The sequence below is a fragment of the Abramis brama genome (assembly GCF_963993115.1).
Source record: "Abramis brama genome assembly, chromosome: 7".
NCBI classification, from domain to species: domain Eukaryota; kingdom Metazoa; phylum Chordata; class Actinopteri; order Cypriniformes; family Leuciscidae; genus Abramis; species Abramis brama.
This window is the reverse complement of record NC_139969.1, coordinates 10631829-10652111: the sequence shown is the minus strand read 5'-3', so window position 1 is coordinate 10652111 and position 20283 is coordinate 10631829. Positions and strand designations below refer to the sequence as shown.

Below are 20283 nucleotides of genomic sequence, written 5' to 3'. Positions count from 1 at the left end.
TGAAGTATTTTTTATTGATTTATAAGCATCTAATTGTGAACTTTTTTTTGGTTATGTGATTATTATTATTGTGCACCTTAAATTCAAATCACATTTTGTCTGTATAGAGCCGCAGCTGTTTCGCTTCAGAAAACACTGTCAGTGTGAAAGCTCATCCTGCCTCTCTCTCTCCTTTTTGTCTGTTTTTCTCTTTCTGTCACTCGCCGCTGTTTGTGCATTAACCCCTCAAGGCTGATAAGATCTGCTTTAGCAGTGCCAGTCCAGAGAGCAGGAGAGAACTAAATGAAAGTCATCCATTACCTTCTGAACACAAGTTGTGTGTGTGTGTGTGTGTGTGTGTGTGTGTGTGTCAGAGGTTGTTACATTAAAGTGAAGGTAAATAAAGCTCAATAAAGATAGACTTTCTAGAGCAGTCACTCAGTAGATGTTTTTTTAAAACCGTCACATCTCTCTCTCTCGCTCTCTCTCTCCCACACATACACTCACACACTGGCAGACGCTAACATGAGGGAGTCACTAGAGAGGTCAGGAGAGCATCAGACGTAATGGGTTTATTATCTATGTGTCTGAATCAGAGAGCAGAGGTTTGGCAGGCATCATTTCTCACAAAGGCTTTCCTCCCCGCCTCATTTACATATGCTGAATTTTCCTTCAAAAGCAGGTGAAAGTAGCAGCTGTGCATGTCAGCGACGGTAATGGACAGGAGAATGACTTAAATCGAAAACTACTAGCGCAGAGATTCATGGTGTTTATTAAAGTCTGTTGCACACTTGCTATCCTGTCATGTTTTAAATGGATAATTCGTTCAAAAATGACTATTCAGCCAATGCCATTATTTACTTGCTTTATGTGAGACACAAAAGGAATACTCCTCTGTGAGACACAAAATGAATATTTTGAAAAATTGTACTGGTGACTCTTTTCCAATGAGGCTTCCTGATGATTTCCCCTTTTGTCTTCCACGGAGGAAAGAAATGGGTTTGGAATGACCTGAGGGTGAGAAAATGTCTTAAAATAATCTCAGGACAACGGATGTGTAGTGTGTGATCGACCCCAGAGTCCACAAACCATGGTAGTGTCTTAAAATGAAGATATTTATGTTTTTTCCAATGAACCTTTCTCTCCAGGCTGTCCTTGTTCCTCAGTTTTTGACCTGAGACCTTAATCATTGCTTTTAAATGGCTGTTTCATCTTCAAAACTACAGATGACAATTACAGTTGTGTGTCTCTTTCTCTCTCTCTCTTTGTAGAAGGTAGAAGAGGAGGAGCTGGTCTTAACCCCAGACGGGACGCGGGAGTTCCTGACATTGGAAGTGCCTCTGAGTGATTCTGGCTCGGCGGGATTAGGAGTCAGTGTCAAGGGTAACAGGTCAAAGGAGAGCCACGCTGACCTGGGCATCTTCGTCAAGTCTATTATCAATGGAGGAGCAGCATGTAAGGTTAGATGTATACACAATATGTTTTTTTTTAGCAGATCCAGTCGAAATCTGCTTTTTTCATGATCTTTGTGGTAATTTTGTGGTGGGGGGTATTTTTTAATAATTTATTTTATATAATGTTTTTAATATTATATATTTGTATATTATTATTTTCCATCATGAAAAAGCACTTAAGTTCTTAAGTTTGGGGTCTGTTTTTGAAGCAAGTATCTTATGGTCACCAAGGCATTTGGTCAAAAATGCTGTAAAACCAGTAATATTGTAAAATATTGTTACAATTTAATTGTATATAACAATTTTATTGTAATTTATTCCTGTGATGACAGAGCTAAATTTTCAGCATCATTACTCCAGTCTTCAGTGTCACATGATCCTTCAGAAATCATTCTAATATGCTGATTTGCTGCTCAAGAAACATTTATTATTATCAATGTTGAAAACAGTTATGCTGTTTAATATTTTAGTGGAAATGGAAATTAATAATTTTTTTCATGATTCCTTGAACAATATTTATTTAAAATAAGATTCTTTTGTAATGTCTTCACTCTCGCTTTTGATCAATTTAATGCATCCTTGCTGAATAAAAGTATTCATTTTTTTTTTTTGAAATTTGCCGACCCCAAACTTTTGAACAGTAGCGTATATATTTTATTAATGTTTTTGAATATTGTTATATAAATTGTTTACTTGTTAGTGTTCATTGTCTTATTTGTTATTAGTTTGTTATTTTAAATGTCTTGAATGATGTATGAATGGTCTTCATAATCTCATTCTCTGGTGTAGGACGGAAGGCTGCGAGTCAACGATCAGCTAATCGCAGTCAATGGGGAGTCGTTGTTAGGGAAGACAAACCAGGATGCCATGGAAACGCTGCGCAAGTCCATGTCAACGGAGGGCAACAAGCGAGGGATGATTCAGCTGATCGTGGCAAGAAGAATCAACAAACGCCTCGAGGTAAAGAGGAGAAGAGTCAAGCTGAGGAGTTCCTGAAAGCTTTGATCATTGTTCATGTGAATGTCAATGTGTGAATAGTGCTTAATGTATTACTTATGTAAATGACATTCATTAGTGTTTTGGGTTGAAATAAAATGTTAATAAATATTTTCAACTTGACCTGGTTCAGAATATAAAGCTCACTGCATCTCAGATCTCTCTCTCTCTCTCTCTGTTGATCGTATTTTGTCATGGCTCACATTTGAAATCCTCCAGTTTTGCCTTGAATTTAGAAACAGACACAGTTTCAGAGCATCTCTACTTCAGCGCACACACACACATTAAGGTTGTCCGCATGCTGTTTTCTTTTTCTTTTCTTTTTTTTTCTTTTTCTCCAGAGAACGTCTGATCCGTTTAAAGAGCAGGTAATCAGGTCACTGCATTTCTCAAGTTTGTCCACAAGGACCTTCTAGATGTATTTTCTGTAATTCTGAAGGGGAAACTATGATGGTCTCTTGCTGTTTTCTGTCACTGGGCTGTTATAAATTGTTTGGCTGATGGTAATTGTCTTACCCAGAGCAGAATCATAAATGCACAAGATTTTCCCATTGTGTCAAGTGTCTGCGTCTGAACAAGACAGGAGTCTTGAGTCCAGCAGAGCTGATTCTGACCGCTCTGTCACCACAACGCAAACCACAGTAGCCAATTACATCTCTGAGAAGATAAATCTATGATCTAGGTTGTGTGCTTTAATTGAATCATGATGTTCCTCATGTTCTTTTGGATTCTGTCAGGGTGAGAGCCGATGCAGTCCCCGGGGGTTAGAGCGGACCCTGAGTCCGTCCCCTGATGACCACGAGCGACGGATCTCGCACTCGCTATACGGAATCGAGGGGCTTGATGACAACCTGAGGCCGCAAGCCAGCACAAATAACCGAAAAATGAGTGAGTTATAACACTTAAAATTTAAAGTGTGTAATTTCTGACCAGCTAAAAAGTGCCCAGAACCTCTCTAAAATGTCTAAATATAAATGTTTTGTAAACGTTTATTTATTTCAAAAGACTTACATATTTAGTAACTAATAATATATATATATAGTGGCCAACTTTCTGCAGAGTCAATAGCTACAGACCTTCAAACTTCATGTGGCCTTCAGATTAGCTCAAGAACAGTGCGTCGAGAGCTTCATGGAATGGGTTTCCATGGCCGAGCAGCTGCATCCAAGCCTTACATCACCAAGTACAATGCAAAGCGTCGGATGCAGTGGTGTAAAGCGTGCCGCCACTGGACTCTAGAGCAGTGGAGACGTGTTCTCTGGAGTGACAAATCACGCTTCTTTGTCTGGCAGTCCGATGGACGAGTCTGGGTTTGGCGGTTGCCAGGAGAACGGTACTTGCCTGACTGCATTGTGCCATGTGTAAAGTTTGATGGTGTGGGGTTGTTTTTCAGGGGTTGGGCTTGGCCCCTTAGTTCCAGTGAAAGGAACTCTTAATGCCTCAGCATACCAAGACATTTTGGACCATTTCATGCTCCCAGCTTTGTGGGTACAGTTTGGGGATGGCCCCGTCCTGTTCCAACATGACTGCACACCAGTGCACAATGCAAGGTCCATAAAGACATGTATGTTCGAGTTTGGTGTGGAGGAACTTGACTGCCCTGCACAGAGTCCTGACCTCAACCCGATAGAACACCTTTGGGATGAATTAGAGCGGAGACTGTGAGCCAGGCCTTCTCGTCCAACATCAGTGCCTGACCTCACAAATGTGCTTCTAGAAGAATGGTCAAAAATTCCCATAAACACACTCCTAAACCTTGTGGAAAACTTCCCAGAAGAGTTGAAGCTGTTATAGCTTCAAAGGGTGGGCCAACTCCATATTAAACCCTACGGATTAAGATTGGGATGTCATTAAAGTTTATCTGCATGAGAAGGCAGACATCCCAAAACTTTTGGCAATATAGTTGATATACTATATATACTTGCATGTGTCATTAATAACATTTGACCAAAATCAAGCTCAATGGAGAACTTAGGACATGCATGTTTTGTCCGTCATTAGAACGGCCGCATCTGAGGCAGTAACTTAGAGGCTATAAAGTTTACTATAGCTATGTGGGCGCTCAGTTTTGGCCAAAATCTCATGTTATTAAAGACTAAGTGCTAAGCACAGGCAATTTGAGACTGTATAGACTATGAGTCAGCAACAGATGCTAGACTGACACTTTTCCTCAAATACATAAAACCTTTTCCTTTATTTATTTATATATATATATATATATATATATATATATATATATATATATATATTAATTAGTCTAATTAGTCTAGTCTAATTAATAAATTAATCTCATTTTATTAAAATTACACGCATAAGTACATATATTATGGTCTTCAGATCAACTAAAACGCATTGGGAAATGCATCGTTGTTATTTTTTTCAGGAAAGTAATTATTTGCAATATTTTGCAAGTTAACCATCACCAGATGCTCTCTATGATCACATTTGAACGCAGCATCAGGTTTCAGAAGAAGAACTGGCATCTCTGGGCTGCAGTGTGTAAGAAACATGTGGTCTAACAGAAAACATATGAGTGTTACCCTGGACAAACAGATGCAGAGCTGTGGAGGTTCACTGAGAGCTCTCTGTGTGACAGAGAGAGCGCCCAGCCGGAGCTGTTATCCCGCCTGTCAACAACTGAATCCACTCATGGGAAATGACAGTAGCAGGGTGCCACATACAGAAGTGCATATGCTTTTCCATTCACCATATATATATGCAGAGTCATGCTCATACCATACCATCCATTTACACTCACACAGACAGGCTTTCATTAGCTCGCTCTACTCGAAGGCTCGTGCAGAGAGATACAGACTCACTTCTATCAGAATGTGACTGTCTATCTATAGACCTGTTTTCAAACACTCCCCAGAAGATGTGTGTCAATAATAGGAGGAGGATGTTGTAGTTTGTGTGCTGACTGGGTGTGCATCTGCACGGGTGAGGTTAGGTGTAAACAGACAGCAGGATAATGTCTCTTATACAAATGTTATGAAAATTTGAATTGTTTTTTGGGTGACTTGGCTTATTATGAGACATTTGTTTGGTGGAGGGGTATAGTGGATTTGGTTGGCTTTCGAAAGTAAAAGTCCTTTTCATTTTCTCCATGGGGAATTTATTTTAGTGATAACTTGTAAACCTTTAAAGACAGACCTACTGTGAGCAACTGGTTTGTTAATCGGTGGTAGGTGCTTTTGTTGAAGATATCAGACAACTTATTTTTTAAATAATCATGTTTAACAGAAGAATTCCTGGTGAAAAACTACTTTACCCATGATTCTGCTAAGAAATCTCCCCCAATCAGAGAATCGCAACAAACAAATTGTGCCCAAAAGAAATCTTTAGTGACTGCCCACTCCCATGAATCACTGCAAATGACATAATGGACTTACTACACTCTTTAACACCTTAAATGTTTTTATATGCTGTATATGCATATTTTACAAATATGTATACAGTACACAATCAACATTTTTAAATCAATAGTTTTATTTCTCTGTCGTTTTTAATTTGATTGTCATTTGCCAGGCTTCATGGGATTGTAGTTATTTCCCTAAATAATGTTAGGGAATGTTAATTAGTTACACTGTCTTTAACCTTGGACAAAAAGACAATTTTCTAAAAACAAATTTTTAAAATGTTGTGGTTTGGTTTATGGCTTATAGCGCTTTAACGAAAATTTTAACGAAAGTCCCTATTGGGAAAATAAATGGTAGAAATACTTCTGGAACCAAGGCCGATGAAAAAAGTGGTGCAAGTAGATTGGTAGAGCCGGATGATTGCAAAGCCAAGGTCATGCGTTTGATTCCCAGGAAAGGCACATACTGGTGTGTGTTTTGCTTGGATATCTCGTGTACGATATCTCGAGTACATTGTTTAGTGGAAAAAGATACTCAAGAACTATTATCAAACTAAATGGCATGAAGAGAATCATTTTTGTCCAGTATTTTTTTAAGAAAGCACTTTGTTCCCAACCGTAGTGCATTGTGTGATCGTTTACATCCCACGCGGTTTCACTTATCAAAGTATACTGAAAAAGCAAAGTGTTTCTCATGGGCTTTATTTTAGACTAGGGTGGGAAATTTCTAAACAGATTAAAAACAAGCTAACAGAACTATTTCCCGTGTCTAAAATGCATACTTTCTATCTGTAATCAAAAGGCAAAAGGTTTCTGCACAAACAAATATAGAAAAAGCAGTCATGCAAACTGCACCCAGCCTGCACTGCATTTAAAAGTCTTTCATTTGTACATCTCACTACATGCAGGGTACAACAGAAATTATTCATTGTTGCTCTTGATTCTCTGTGACTTTGATCTGCTTTGCTCAGACTGAGTTGATTTATTTTTGCATAAATTATAACTTACACTTTTTTTGTTATCTTTATTTTTACCATCTGCTCATCATGAAACCCCCACCATGATTGGGATTAGCTGAATTACTTGATTACTTTATAATAATAACATAATTTGATTGTCCCTACACCCCTTCCTGCTCTTATCTCTCATTATAGATCATTATCAGCTCTCACCGACGGTGAACATGCCTCAGGATGACACGGTCATAATTGAAGACGACAGGCCACGTGTTCTCCCCACCCAGTTGTCTGACCAATCGTCATCCAGTTCACACGATGACATGGGTTTCGCTGTGGAGACACCACCACCGCCACCCTGGGACCAAGAGCTTCCCGACAGGTAAATAAAAGTGGACAGTTTAGAAAGTTTTGCAATTTATTTATTGAAGTATCTATTGTCTTTGTTTCTATTTTGAGCATCAACTGTCCGACTCTTCTGACGATCTTCCTGCAGTAATTGAGTCCATGGCCTTTCCTTTGTTTGTCAAAGGAGCCTCTGTTATTAGAGCAGGGCCAAGGGCTGGACACCGTGCTGTGATTTAATGTCTCTCTCTTTCTCGATCCCTTCCTCATCTCTTCCAGTGCTAAAGATGAGGGGGTGTTTCAGAGGGAAGGCTTTGGCAGGCAAAGCATGTCTGAGAAACGCACCAAGCAGTATGGAGACGTAGGCCAACTCGACATCGTCAAGACCCGCAAGTCCAAGAGCATGGACCTAGGTAGTCTAAAGATCAATCTTAAATGCAGTGCTTGGTCCTAGATACTCTAAACATCAATTTGAAAACACAGTGCGTGGTCTTAGCTACTCTAAACATCAACCCTACAGCACAGTGCTAAAGATCAGTTTGAAACAGTGATTGGACCGGGACACTCTAAAGCAGTGGTATTCAAATGGCGGACCGTGGTCCGGACATCGACTTGGTTCCATCCTTGAGACATAATTGTGCCATTTTACCGTTTCTACAGTTTAAAGTGAGCAGTGCATAAAAACATGGAGCGGTTCACACCACAAGTGCTCAGGGTCATTTACAGTAATGATCTTTCAGAGCTACATCCTCCAATATATTTATCTGGAGCCAAACACGATTCGTTCAAGCACTTTCTGTTCCGTGCGCATTGCTTCTCTCTCTCTCTCTCTCTCTCTCTCTCTCTCTCTCTCTCTCTCTCTCTCTCTCTCTCTCTCTCTCTCTCTCTCGCTAAAGACGTTTAGCACACCATTAAGAGCTGCAGTTGACGCGGCTATTTCAACAAAAGTAGCAGAAACACGGTGAGCAGAAAAATAGATCAGCTACTTATTTTGAATGTTAGGATTTTTTATTTTACAAAGTACTATGGCTGGCCCGATTGAAATGTATAACTGTTCCAAAAAAGTATTGTCCGGACCTCCGCTGGGAAGGAAATAATAGAGACCGGACCGTTTGCATCTTTAATTGAATACCCCTGCTCTAAAGATTAGTCCCAAACACAATAATTGGTGGACCTAGATACTCTAGTGTACAGATTAGTCCCAAACACAGTTTTTGGACATAAAAACTCTAAAGGTCGATCTCAAAAACAGTAATATGACATAAATATCGCGAAGGTCAGTCCCAAACGCAGTGATTGGACCTAGATACTCTACAGATTATTCCCAAACAGTGTTCTAGGACCTAAAAACTCTAAAGGTCAATCTCAAAAACAGTAAATACTTTAAACATCAGTCCTTAAAACAGTGATTGGACTTAAATACTCTAAAGATCAACTCAAAGCTCATTACTTAGACCTATATACTCTAAGGGTCTGTCCCAACTCCCAACACAGTACTTGGACCTAAATACTCCAAAGGTCAATCTCAAACACATTGATTGGACCTAGATACTCTAAAGGTCAGTCCCAAAGACAAGAGGTTTGACGTACTTGCCTTATCTAAAGATCAGTCCCAAACACCTTGCTTGGACCTAGATACTCTAAAGGTCAGTCCCAGTAGATAAAATCCCACCCTGAAATCCAATCCATTTGCTCAAGTTACTTTCCTCTCTTTTATAAGAGCACTTCTCAGAATGTCTCTCATTCTGAGCATCACCATTCACCATTCACCATCCACCGTCACTAAGTCTGCATTGGTCTCCCTTGTGCATGTGCTTTCTAATCTGAACACTGTTTCCACTGATCCAATTCTGCTGGATGTTCCTCACTTACCACTTTACCACTGAAATGGAGCTGGTGCCAGGGCTCAGACAAGGGTTCTGCAGTCTTCTCTGAGAAACCGTTCAGTGTTTCCACTGACTCTAGAGCTGAACTACATATTCATTTTTTATTTTTTAAAGCTGTCTAGCTTGAGTTGAGCATTATTATGTTTTCGGTCCATAATGTCAGTGATTCCTGCTTTTAATATCAGCAGGTTAAATAAGACAAATACGAATCATGTTTTTCTCACCAAAAAAACCCCACCAAAACACCTTTTCTTTGGTTGAAAATTGTGGAATGAGGTCAGTTTGGGCACCGGCACCGTCTCAGTAGAAAAAGGGTAATTCTGACTCAGCAGAATCACTATGGAAACACATGGTTTTGTTAATGAACACTGACTGATTGTTTCTGTCTTCTGATTTGTTGATGGTGATACTTGCCCGGTTGCTTGCTGCATGTTGAATGGTCAAACTAACCATCCTGTGAATGTATGTGTATGTATGTGTGCCCCTCACACAGTGGCTGATGAGATTAACCTCACACAATGCACAGAGAACCACCCAGGTAAGCATGACCACTTACACACTCACTTCTTTTCCACACTACATGATTGTTACATCCCTGCCTGTTCTTCTTCAGTGTTTCATCCTTTGATTACTTTCCTAGGCCTGTTTGTCACAACTGTTTGTCACAACATTTTTATTTTAGCACCTATTAAGCAACACTTTATATATATACTTTATAACGATATGTATATATGTAATTTAATCTTGTGATGTCAAATCTGTATTTTCGGCATCATTACTCCAGTCTCAAGTGTCACATGATCCTTCAGAAATCATTCTAATATGCTCCTTTGCTGCTCAAGAAACATTTATATCAATGTTGCAAACAATGCTGCTTAATATTTTTGTGGAAGCTTTTACTAATCTAGAAATCTTTTGTAACATTATCAATGTCTTTACTGTCATTTTTTATAAATTTAAGGCATCCTTGCTGAATAAAACCATTCATATAAAAAATATATCTATATACTGATCCCAAACTTTTAGTTAATTTTATATATATTCTTTACACATATTATTGCCCTGCACAACAGTTTTTAGTTTTATTGTAAAGCATTTTGTTGTGAAAATTTATCTTATCTTAATATTGCAGTATTACAAACACACAGCTGTATTATATTTAAAATAGCAGGGGAGCTCTGACACGCTTCAGTAAGACCGTGCTGCGTGATGAAGATAAATTCATGCAATCTTTCCTGTCCTCCACTTACATTCATTTATCTTCATCACTTAATACAGAAACACACCTTTGCTTCCATGGCTGACTACATACAATAGAAGCACACACTCTTTAATAAACTTTTATCTGGGTTATGGTTGAGATTTGTGCGGACTGCATGCTAACTGCTCGATTGTACTTTGTGGTTTAACTAACAAACTCTTCCTCAGGCTCTTCTTCATATGACGTTGGCCCATCTCTTGGCCTAAAGAAGTCCAGCTCTCTGGAAAGTTTACAGACGGCTGTCGCCGAGGTAACTCTCAACGGCGACATGCCCTTTCACCGGCCGCGGCCACGCATCATACGGGGGCGGGGCTGCAACGAGAGCTTCCGAGCCGCAATCGACAAATCGTACGACAAGCCAGCAGCCAATGGAGATGAAGAGGAGTGCATGGACACATGTACGGCTGCTCCTGATTGGTTTAAACGCACTAAAATTCAGCAGATGTAGTGATAACGGCTGCCAATTTGATTAATTGATGTTGATTTTTGCTTTTTTGTTTTGTTTTTTGCGACTGATAATAGCATTTCCCCTCCCTTTTTCTTCCTGTAGTGGATGAGGACACAGAAGGAAGCTCTCGTTCAGGGCGGGATTCGGTTTCCACGGTAGCTGATCTCACTCCGCTTCCCGTCACCGAGCAACAGCTGATCAATGGCAACCCACCTCAAAACGACAAGAAGAAAGAAAAAGGGGGGAAGGACAAAAAGAAGCCAGAGAAAGAGAAGGGTAAAACAAAGAAAGGAATGCTCAAGGGCCTTGGAGAGATGTTCAGGTAATTAAAAGCAGATCTGAGCAGTGTTTTGTGTCAGATAAAAGAGACTAAGAATAATGATGATAAGAGCGCAGATCAGCCCAGAGCACTTTTTCTTCATGTCCTTAATTAGCTCAAAATCCAACAATAGAATAAAAAGACTAGTGAGCCTCCCACCGACGCAACCATGTTCCGACTCAAAGACTTTGCCAACAATAGGCAGAAAACACAAAACTAGTGAAAGAAGTGAGTTAAGAAATGAGTGGTGTTTGCACATACAAATCTTGCCAACACATTTCTTAGGTGGATATTTGCTGGGCCATTGTTGCTATGTTGTTGCAAAGGTCTTCTAGTTTCTGGAGCTATGCTAGGTGGTTGCTAGGGTCTTTAAAATAGCAAAGTTTCTTTACATGTTTTAATATCCTGGTTTCTAGATATGCGCTGCAGTTGCCTTAGCAAACTTCACTTATGCTAAATCATAAATGAAAAAGACTTTGTTTTAGTCAAAACATTAAATGTCTGTTTCAGTTTATGTAGTCCCAGAATGCATGAAACTCAAGAGAAACTTTGTTGTTTTTTTAGTATTAATTACTGAAGACTGTTGATGGAAAATATCTAATGGAAAAATTCTAAATTGCATACAATATTTGAGTATTTTCAGTGCTTACATCACTTGGTCAGTAAGAATTTTTAATGTTTTTGAAAGAAGTCCCTTATGCTCAAGGCCACATTTGTGTGATAACATTAATATAGCCTAGTAAAAACAGTAATATATTAATAACAGTGAAATATTATTACAATTTAAAATAACAGTTTTCTATTTGAATATATTTTAAAATGTAATTGTAAAAAAAAAAAAAAAGAAGTATTCCCCAAGTGCGTCTTAAATTGAACGGTGATCGCACTTTCTCTGTCACTGGCCCAAGATTATGGAACAACCTGCCCTTTGTGTTTAGATCTCCCCCATCTTTAAACACCTTTAAGTGCCGTCTAAAGTCATACCTGTTCTCTATTACATTTTAATACATTAATGGGTGTTTTATTGGTGGGTGTTCTGTTGTCTTCTGTAGTGTATGTATTCTTTTGTTTACATTATTTGTAATGTACAGCACTTTGGAGTTACTGTGTAGCCTGAAAGCTGCTTTCTAAATAAATAAATACCAAAATACTAAATACTAATTCATTCCTGTGATGGCGAAGCTGAATTTTCAGCATCATTAATCCAGCATTCAGTGTCACATGATCCTTCAGAAATCATTATAATATGCTGATTTGGTGCATTACAAATATCTGTAATATCACTTTAATGCATCTTTGCCTAATAAAAGAATACATTTCTTTTAAAAAAATGACTGACCCCAAACTTTTGAACAGTAGTATATATAGACGGTCAACCACAATGCATCTAACTAGATTACCTGTACTATTAATAAAAAGAATAATGTGGTTGATAATGAATAATATTAATGGGCTGTGAGTTTGTGTGCTCTGTGGAGTGACAGTATGTTCCTGAGCTCTAGGCAGAATGGACAGTCAAATCTAAGACACAGAAGAAAAGTTTGAGTTTCCATGAAGTTATTTAGAGAGATACGAGAAGACTAGAGGGGAGAGAGAGCAAGAACGCAGGTTTTTGAATCTGTCAGCAATAGATAAATCATTTTTGAAAAGTCTGATATTTTAGACTGCTGCTGGGGCAGTGGAGTGTTTTAATGGCTGTCATCTGCCTCACTGAGCCAAAGCTACCTGCTACATATTAATGAGCACTCTACATATTAATGAGCTCTGCCGAATATCAGAACTCATACGCATACAAACGTATTGAAAAACTCAGCTTTCTCACACACACCTCAGTCAGCTCACATGCACATGTCAGCGGAATAATAATGAATCTATATGCTTGATAAAGCAAAGATTTGCAGAAAAGCTTTGCAGAGTTGCAAAACAGTGATTAGTTTGTTAAATGAATTAGAATAGATGGTTTAAGAGCTTTAATGTCGGTTTAAATAGAGCAGACAGGTTTAAGAGCTTTTATTTTAAGGAGAAGTGCCCATTAAAATTGAAGCGGTGTTTTTGTTGAATACTCAGTATTTTTGAGCCAAGTAGCGTTTGAATGCAGCTTCCAAAAAAATTGATTTATGTTTTTTATAATTAAGATGCACTGTTATTTAGCTTTTTAATTGATGTTGAAACCGTTTCATCAACCTGAAATGTGTTTTCAAGGTTTGGGAAGTACCGTAAGGACGAGCGTTTGGATGGTGCAAAGTGGAAGCCAGAGGAAACTCATGTATCGGAGGAGGAGATGCGCAGAATGAGACAAGAACAAGAGAGGTGCACACACACACACACACACACAGTCAGAGCTAATCTCCCCCATCATCAGCCTTTAATCAGAGGCATTTCCTGACACTTTACCTGCCAGCCGTACCCACTTCCTCAAACCCTCTTCCTTCATGATTGTTTGAGTCCTGTTTGTTTTGTCAATGTGTTTTGTTAAAGCACTATGATACTTTGATATTTTTTATATGTTTGTGTAATAGGTTTGTCATTTAAAGTTCATTGTGTGTATGTTTGCCTGCAGGTGTGTGTGTTCATGTTGTTTTATTAATAATGCCATGTGAACCCCCTCCCGTTTTCCCTTCTGTCCTGTGAGACCCTGCTGAGATATCACCACTCTTTCAATTTCTTTCTTAATCTCCTACTCGTACACTCATTCATCATCTTGCTTTTGATGGAGGTTATATAGGTGTTTTTTTAAGGTCCCGTGTGAAGAAACTAGCTCTCAATGGGGTCCAAAACAACATGAGACCCTACTGATCTTCATTGTATGGACAAAAAAATTGACATTTTCCAAAATCATCTTTTGTGTTTATTTGCATAACGTGTTGTCAAAGCATCAATATACACAAAAAACAGTGACATGAAAAAGAAACAAATAAGATGCCAAAATATAAGACTTTATAAATAACATTATAACAAGTGGCGAGTGTTTAGGTTAGTACCAAACTGAACAACATAAATCTGGAAAAAAAAAAATTTTTCATTTCGTCATTTTTAGTGTTTCGTTCATCTTGATCTATCTGTTATTCCTTGTTTGTTTTTCTGTTATTTTTAATATGTGTTCTGTTATTGCTTTTTCAATGCAGGATCCAGGCTAAAACGCGAGAGATTCGCCAGCGTCAGGCCAGAGAACGAGACTATGCTGAGATCCAGGACTTTAGCCAGTCCACCCTGACCTCGCTTCCTCCCGAGGAGCCCCCGTACGCCGGCATCGGCTCGCTGGAGCACGGCGGGTACCATCGGATCCACACACCTCCGGACTCACCGTACACACACAAACAGAACGGCCGCAACGGGCACCCCTCCACGCCAGACAGGTATTTACTGTAACGACACTCATTTCTAAATATCATAGTCCTTCCACTTCCTGAGTTATTAATGGATTAACCTGCCATTTTGAAGTCAAGATGCTATTCTAAACACTCTGTCTGAGGTGTTTCTCCTTAAGTCGTATAAAGTGTTGAAAGTATTCTCGAGGGCTTTCATAAAACCCAGTTTGTGAGAATGTTTTGTTTGGGTTGTGTGAGGGTTGCATGTTTTTTCTGAGACTAAAACAAACACAGGCGGAGAGAGACAGGAAGGCCACTTCCTGTAAGAACCCTCAGGGAACAGGAAGTGGGTGTCATTCCACAGAGATGCAGAAAACGGGACTGTGGGAATTATCCTCACAACTCTGCACAGGGAAGGGGATCTTAAAGGGGGCACAATGTGTGGGTGGGTGTGCTTTTATGGTCTTTAGAGACCATTGTGTGGGTGTGTGTGTGTGTGTGTGTGTGTGTGTGTGTGCAAACAGTATAGCATATATAGTGATCTTACAGCTTCCTGTTTTCTGGGTTTCAGCCAATCAGCTTTCTTTCAAACTGTCAGGTCATTTTAGTTAAAACCAAGTTGTTGTTGCTGTGGCAGTCTGAAAAGACTGAAATGCCCGATGTGATGTTTTAGGATATTTAGGCGAATTGAAGCTGTTATGTCATATAATGGCAAGATGATGACATTGGCATCAACATGAAGTCATTTTTAGTGTCATTAAATTGGCAGGAAAAAACATCTATCCCTGTAACCTATTGTAACAGTTTTTCTTTAGCAACTATGATTAATCTTTTATTTAAATCTTTTAATCGGTCTACATCATCCATAGACATTGAGAATGAGACAATGAGTGCGGCATTTTAAATAAGGTTGTACAGAAACATGTTTCTTGTTTTTCATTCAGCTTTAATTATTTTATTGATTTATTTTTTGCATCAGCATTATGCACACAACTTTTTAGATTTTAGATTTTAATTAAAACATTTTTCATACATTTATTAAACTTTTTCCTAGTGAGGACTCCTGCAAGTTGTTTTTTTCCCACATTTTCAGACCCTAAACTAAAGCGCACACATTCACACATTTCACAGAAGAGACTTTGGCTAGTTTCAGACCAAGTCCTTTTTCTTGAGTAAACTTGTATTGTGAAAACCATTGAAATGCACAGTTGGGTCCGGAAAATGAGCAATCTGGAGGCATCAGTTAGTTTCTAAACTCTCAGGACAACGCCAGAGAAAGAGGTGAAAGAGGTCACAGTGGAAATCCAACTATAATAGTCTCATTTTTACAATGTAACTGCTTTAGCTGGACACACACGTACACACACACACATACATATACCGAGCATCTGACCTAGAAATCAGAGCGTTGCAGCGTTCTGGCTGTCAGCTGCAGTATGGTTTAAGACCATCAGTGCAGAACTTTACGTAAATGAGAAATATATCTGTTCAGTCAGCAGAACTACTTTTTGAAGCCTGATAAAGGGCTTATACACACACAAACCAACGCAGTTCAAGTCCAGTTGAGGTGTAATGATGCATTAAGATGCAAGGTGAGGAGTCTTAGGAGATGTTTGTGCATACTAAAAGGTTCTCTATATGTTTCTCTCTCTTTGTCCGTTGTATGTTTATATATATATATGTGTGGAGTGTGTGGAGATCAGAGCGGTGGCTGATGTCTGAAGGTGTGAGTTCAATTATAAATATCTCTCTCTCTGGGGTCTCTGTCCACCCACCAGACTGCATGCGGCTTTGTTTGAACGTGTGTTTGTGATCTTCGACTCGTAATCTGTTTAATCTCTGTTATTGTGATCTGTTGGTATGGGTTTTTTTTCTTTCTTGACTCACTCTGAGGATTTTATTGTTAATGGAAGGATCAGAGAAAATAAGAGGGATGAATGCCTTGCGCTGTGTGTGTGTGTAAGACGGGCTGTTTAAATGAATTAAACTCAATCTCTCTTATTCATTTCCACTCCTGACCCCTCCTCTCTGAGCTGGGATTTGATTCTCTCAGGTTTTATTAAATTGACTTCTTATATTTGAGTCAGAGAGCGACAACGTGCGCACACACACCATTTATGTAGGTTTTTTTCTCTCTGTCTTTATGAGCAAGGATATCTGAGCCCTTGCTGTTCACATCTGAGCTGATGACCATGGGGCCGCTGTCCATGTCTCAGGTCTCCCACCACCCTGTGTAATCAACATTCCTCCCTTCTCCTGCCGATCTTTAGTGTGTGTGTGTGTGTTTGTGTACTCTTGCTGAGTTGACTGTGAGCCCTGTAGAGAATTTTAAAGAATGAACGTTGCAGAGGCCAATTAAAGCAGCCAAACGCACACAGAGGGTAAACATCTGACTAATCCCACAGCATTCACGCTGAGAACTCACACACACACACACACACACACACACATGCACACACACACAAGTTTAAGCTCATTATCAGCATTCCCTGGCACGCTGCGTGGAAAAAAAAAAGCTGGGATTAAGAAAAACCAAAGCGTCAGAAACAAACTCACAGCTTATAGATGGGTAAAGAGAGTGTGACACCACTGCTAATTAAAAGAAATAAATGAGTAAAGAGGAAAGCAATGAGTGGTAGCGAAATTCAGATGTGCCACTGTAAGGAAATGCCACCTATGTAGGTTTTTAAATAGATTGATTTCAGTTAAAAGCAACATATTCTACACATTTCTTTTCTCTCTCAAGTTGAGTGGAAAATGTTAGTCAAGGTGTTTTTTTTGTTTTTTTTACCTGATCGTTGTCTACACTACCCTCTAACCTTTAGGTTTGAATAAGCTGTTTGTGCTTCTGTACATTTAAGACTTTTGATTTGCTTTTGCTTAACGTCCTCTGAATGTGTGCAGTGTAGTTCACAGTATTTTAAAGGGATAGTTCACCCAAAAAGGAAAGTTCTGTAAAAATTCAGTGGAGCACAAACGATATTTTGAAGAGCATTGAGAACCAAACAACACAAAAAATATTATTCAGATATTCTCAAAATATCTGCTTTTATGTTTTACAGAAGAAAGGAAGGCATACAGGTTAAGAACAACATGCGAGTGAGTAAATAATGACAGAACTTTCAGTCTTGTGTGAACTATCTCTTTAAACGGAATGGGCCGAGTTGTTGAATATTACTAGATCTTGTATGTAAAAGTAGACGTTAATATACTTTATGAATGCAGTATCGTAATGACTTCTGATATAATCGTTTCACACCCCATAGGCAAGTAGAGCATAACCAACCGTAGTCAGAAAATACGGGTAAAATACAGAAAATACATGTATTTTTGTATATCCTTTAATAACAAAATTGGAAAATTGTCTTTATGGACAAACCCTTTTAAGTAAAAACTTGATGACAACTGTCATGAATCATAATTTGCATGAGGATGAGGAATTTGCATTTAGATCCTCATATCTAAATCATGACACAGACCCCAAACTGTAATTGTAACCTGCTTATAAATCAGCTAGATTCTTATGTTTATAAGTGTGTAGTACATTCTAGAGAATTCTGAGAAGTCTGTTTATCTGAAATGTTATCTTTTATTTAAAAGCATTTGCTAAATGAAGTCTTAGATTCTGATTTACTGTACAGAAAGTGTTTGTTTGCCTGTCGCTTTGTTGTTTTAATCCTGTATAGTAAAAGATAAACTAGCTAAATGGGTTTATCATGCATTTTCTGAAGCAGAAATAGGCTGAAACTCTACTTTTAAACAGGCCTTATTTTGAATATTTGCTCTGGGAGGACTGGGAAAGGGAGCTTTCTGTTGTGAGTGTTATATATAGCACATCAAAATCTTAGGATAGAAGTAAAATATACTTTTTTTTGCATGCTACGTCCTTTAGGTTTATATTGGAAGTTATTTTTTCTGTGAGCATAACACAGCTGATATTCCAGACCCTGCGGCTGTTCCACACACTCCACTCATGGTTTGTTTTGGAAAGATCCGCTGAGGGGTCAGTGTGTTTGTAGAGGCTGGTGGTCTGTGGTCCCAGCCGCTGAGAGTTTGTGTCTGATTGTGGTTTAATGTTTATAAATGAACAGCAGGGGGGTGACATTAATGAAGCCCAACAGCGCTGGTGGTTGAACCATCTCTCATTTGGGCCAACTTACATGCTCTAATGATGAATGGATCAGAAGACGTTCAACACAATATAGAGCTACATTACCCTTTTCATGTTGTTTTTTCTCTGAGACAATTACTGAGATAAGTTTTCTCAGTAATTTTCTCTCCTTCGCTTTCCTTCTCGCTCTGGCTAGTCAGTGAATGCTCATTTAAAGGAATAATTCAGCCAAAAATGAATATTCTGTCATAAATTATTCATGACTGTCTTTCTTTTGTGGAACACAAAAGAAAGAATTCTTCTTTCATGCAGAACTCTGTCTCTGAGCTTGTGCGTCTGTTATTGATGAAAATATTGCGTAGATTAACATTGACAAGTGACACAAACAGAAGAAATCTTTCTCTTTCACTTAGTGAGCTCAAACAGGCCTCCCATAATGTAGCTAAATCCAGTATTTGCAGTGTCATCTAATGGATTTAATCTGCCACAACTTGTGATTATTAATTAAGGGGCCACACATGCAGACGACAATCTTGAGCACTACAATAAACAGACATTAGCAGATAATAACCATCTGTTAAAAGCTGAATGTTCCACTGAGACATCAGATTGTGTATTTTGTGTGATGTGGCATATGGTTTAAGATCTTCTCGGTTTTGTGTGCCTAAACTTGTAATCACTGGAGATGTGACATCAAATAGAGGTCGAAAGTTCAGAACTGAGTCAGGGTGACCCAAAAAACCAGAGTTACTGAGATCCCAGACCTCCTCGATCACCACTATGCCCTTAATTGCTTCTGGGACTGTCTCTGTAGCTTTTATTAGAAGGTAATTGCTTGATGACTTCTATGGCCCTGTTTACACCTGGTAGCAACATGCTATTTTTGGCTTGCCAATTATTATCCCTAAATATCCAGAAATAAAAACATAAACACAAAATTGTGTTTTTAAACTGATGTTAATACCAGGTGTAAACAGGACATGCTTTGCACTGTGTCTAGAATAGGAGTGGGTTTGTTGACATTTGTCTCTTTATTAGAAAGTAGAAAATGAGGATAGGATAGGATCAGTATGTAAATGTGTTTGTGTGTGTGCTGTGCGTTCGTTCGTTCGTGCGTGTGTGTGTGTGTGTGAATTGAAGAGTTCCGCTGAAATGAGTGGATGCCCTCTCTCTGACCCCTCAACAAGATGACCTACTTTACTGACAGAACATTGTTCTTCTGTCGGGAACGTGCCTCTCCTCTCCCTGTCTTTTTATACGCCTTAGTTTTTTCAGGATATAGCTCCACTGCAAGTAGGCTAGTTTCTCAGTGTATTTAGCATTCTACACTTAAGAACCAAATTTGCGTGTGGTTTGTTCTCCTCCTCCTTATTCTAGGGTGTCATGTGCGACTGTTTGTAAAGTAGATCTTGCATCTGGCGTGAAAACACCAGGCTTGAGCATGTGAAGGAATGAATAGCGACTCTGTTCCAAAACTAAGCTGTCTTGATGTCTGCCGCAAGCCAAACTAAAAAAAATCCAATTACACTGGTTTCTATCATTTTAGGTAGTTCTGATCACGCTGGCCAATGTTTAAGTGTTTGTTTTTCCAAGAAGTTTGGATTTAGTTAGTTCTTTGATGCTATAAAAATGGGGTGTAACGTCATGATGGACAGCTGTGTTTGCGTATGACTTTGATACCGCAACTCCGCATTCAGGTTCCAAATGACGTAATGGGCAACGACTGTTTCTGGGATATTTTGGCTTCATTTTTCTACAATGAAAGAAAGTGGAGACTTGTCGTCCATCTTTTTTTTACAGGCTATGGTTGACAAACTTTCTAAGGTGTGCAGTTATTATTCAGGAAATGCACAGCTAAATTA

General features: G+C 38.9%; 1 protein-coding gene across 2 annotated transcripts in view; it reads left to right on the top strand.

Moving 5' to 3' along the window:
* The window catches only part of pard3ab (par-3 family cell polarity regulator alpha, b), a 76670-nt gene that overhangs the window by 40220 nt on the left and 16167 nt on the right, over positions 1 to 20283 (top strand). Inside the window, exons 13-22 of one of the 2 annotated variants that reach the window (XM_084119219.1) lie at positions 1251 to 1439; positions 2223 to 2393; positions 3167 to 3317; positions 6942 to 7125; positions 7368 to 7501; positions 9468 to 9512; positions 10403 to 10633; positions 10786 to 11005; positions 13205 to 13312; positions 14128 to 14358. In XM_084119219.1, the coding sequence (XP_083975345.1) occupies positions 1251 to 1439; positions 2223 to 2393; positions 3167 to 3317; positions 6942 to 7125; positions 7368 to 7501; positions 9468 to 9512; positions 10403 to 10633; positions 10786 to 11005; positions 13205 to 13312; positions 14128 to 14358 (1664 nt within the window). The remainder of the gene's footprint in view (positions 1 to 1250; positions 1440 to 2222; positions 2394 to 3166; positions 3318 to 6941; positions 7126 to 7367; positions 7502 to 9467; positions 9513 to 10402; positions 10634 to 10785; positions 11006 to 13204; positions 13313 to 14127; positions 14359 to 20283) is intronic. The other variant, XM_084119220.1, reaches the window with a different exon arrangement.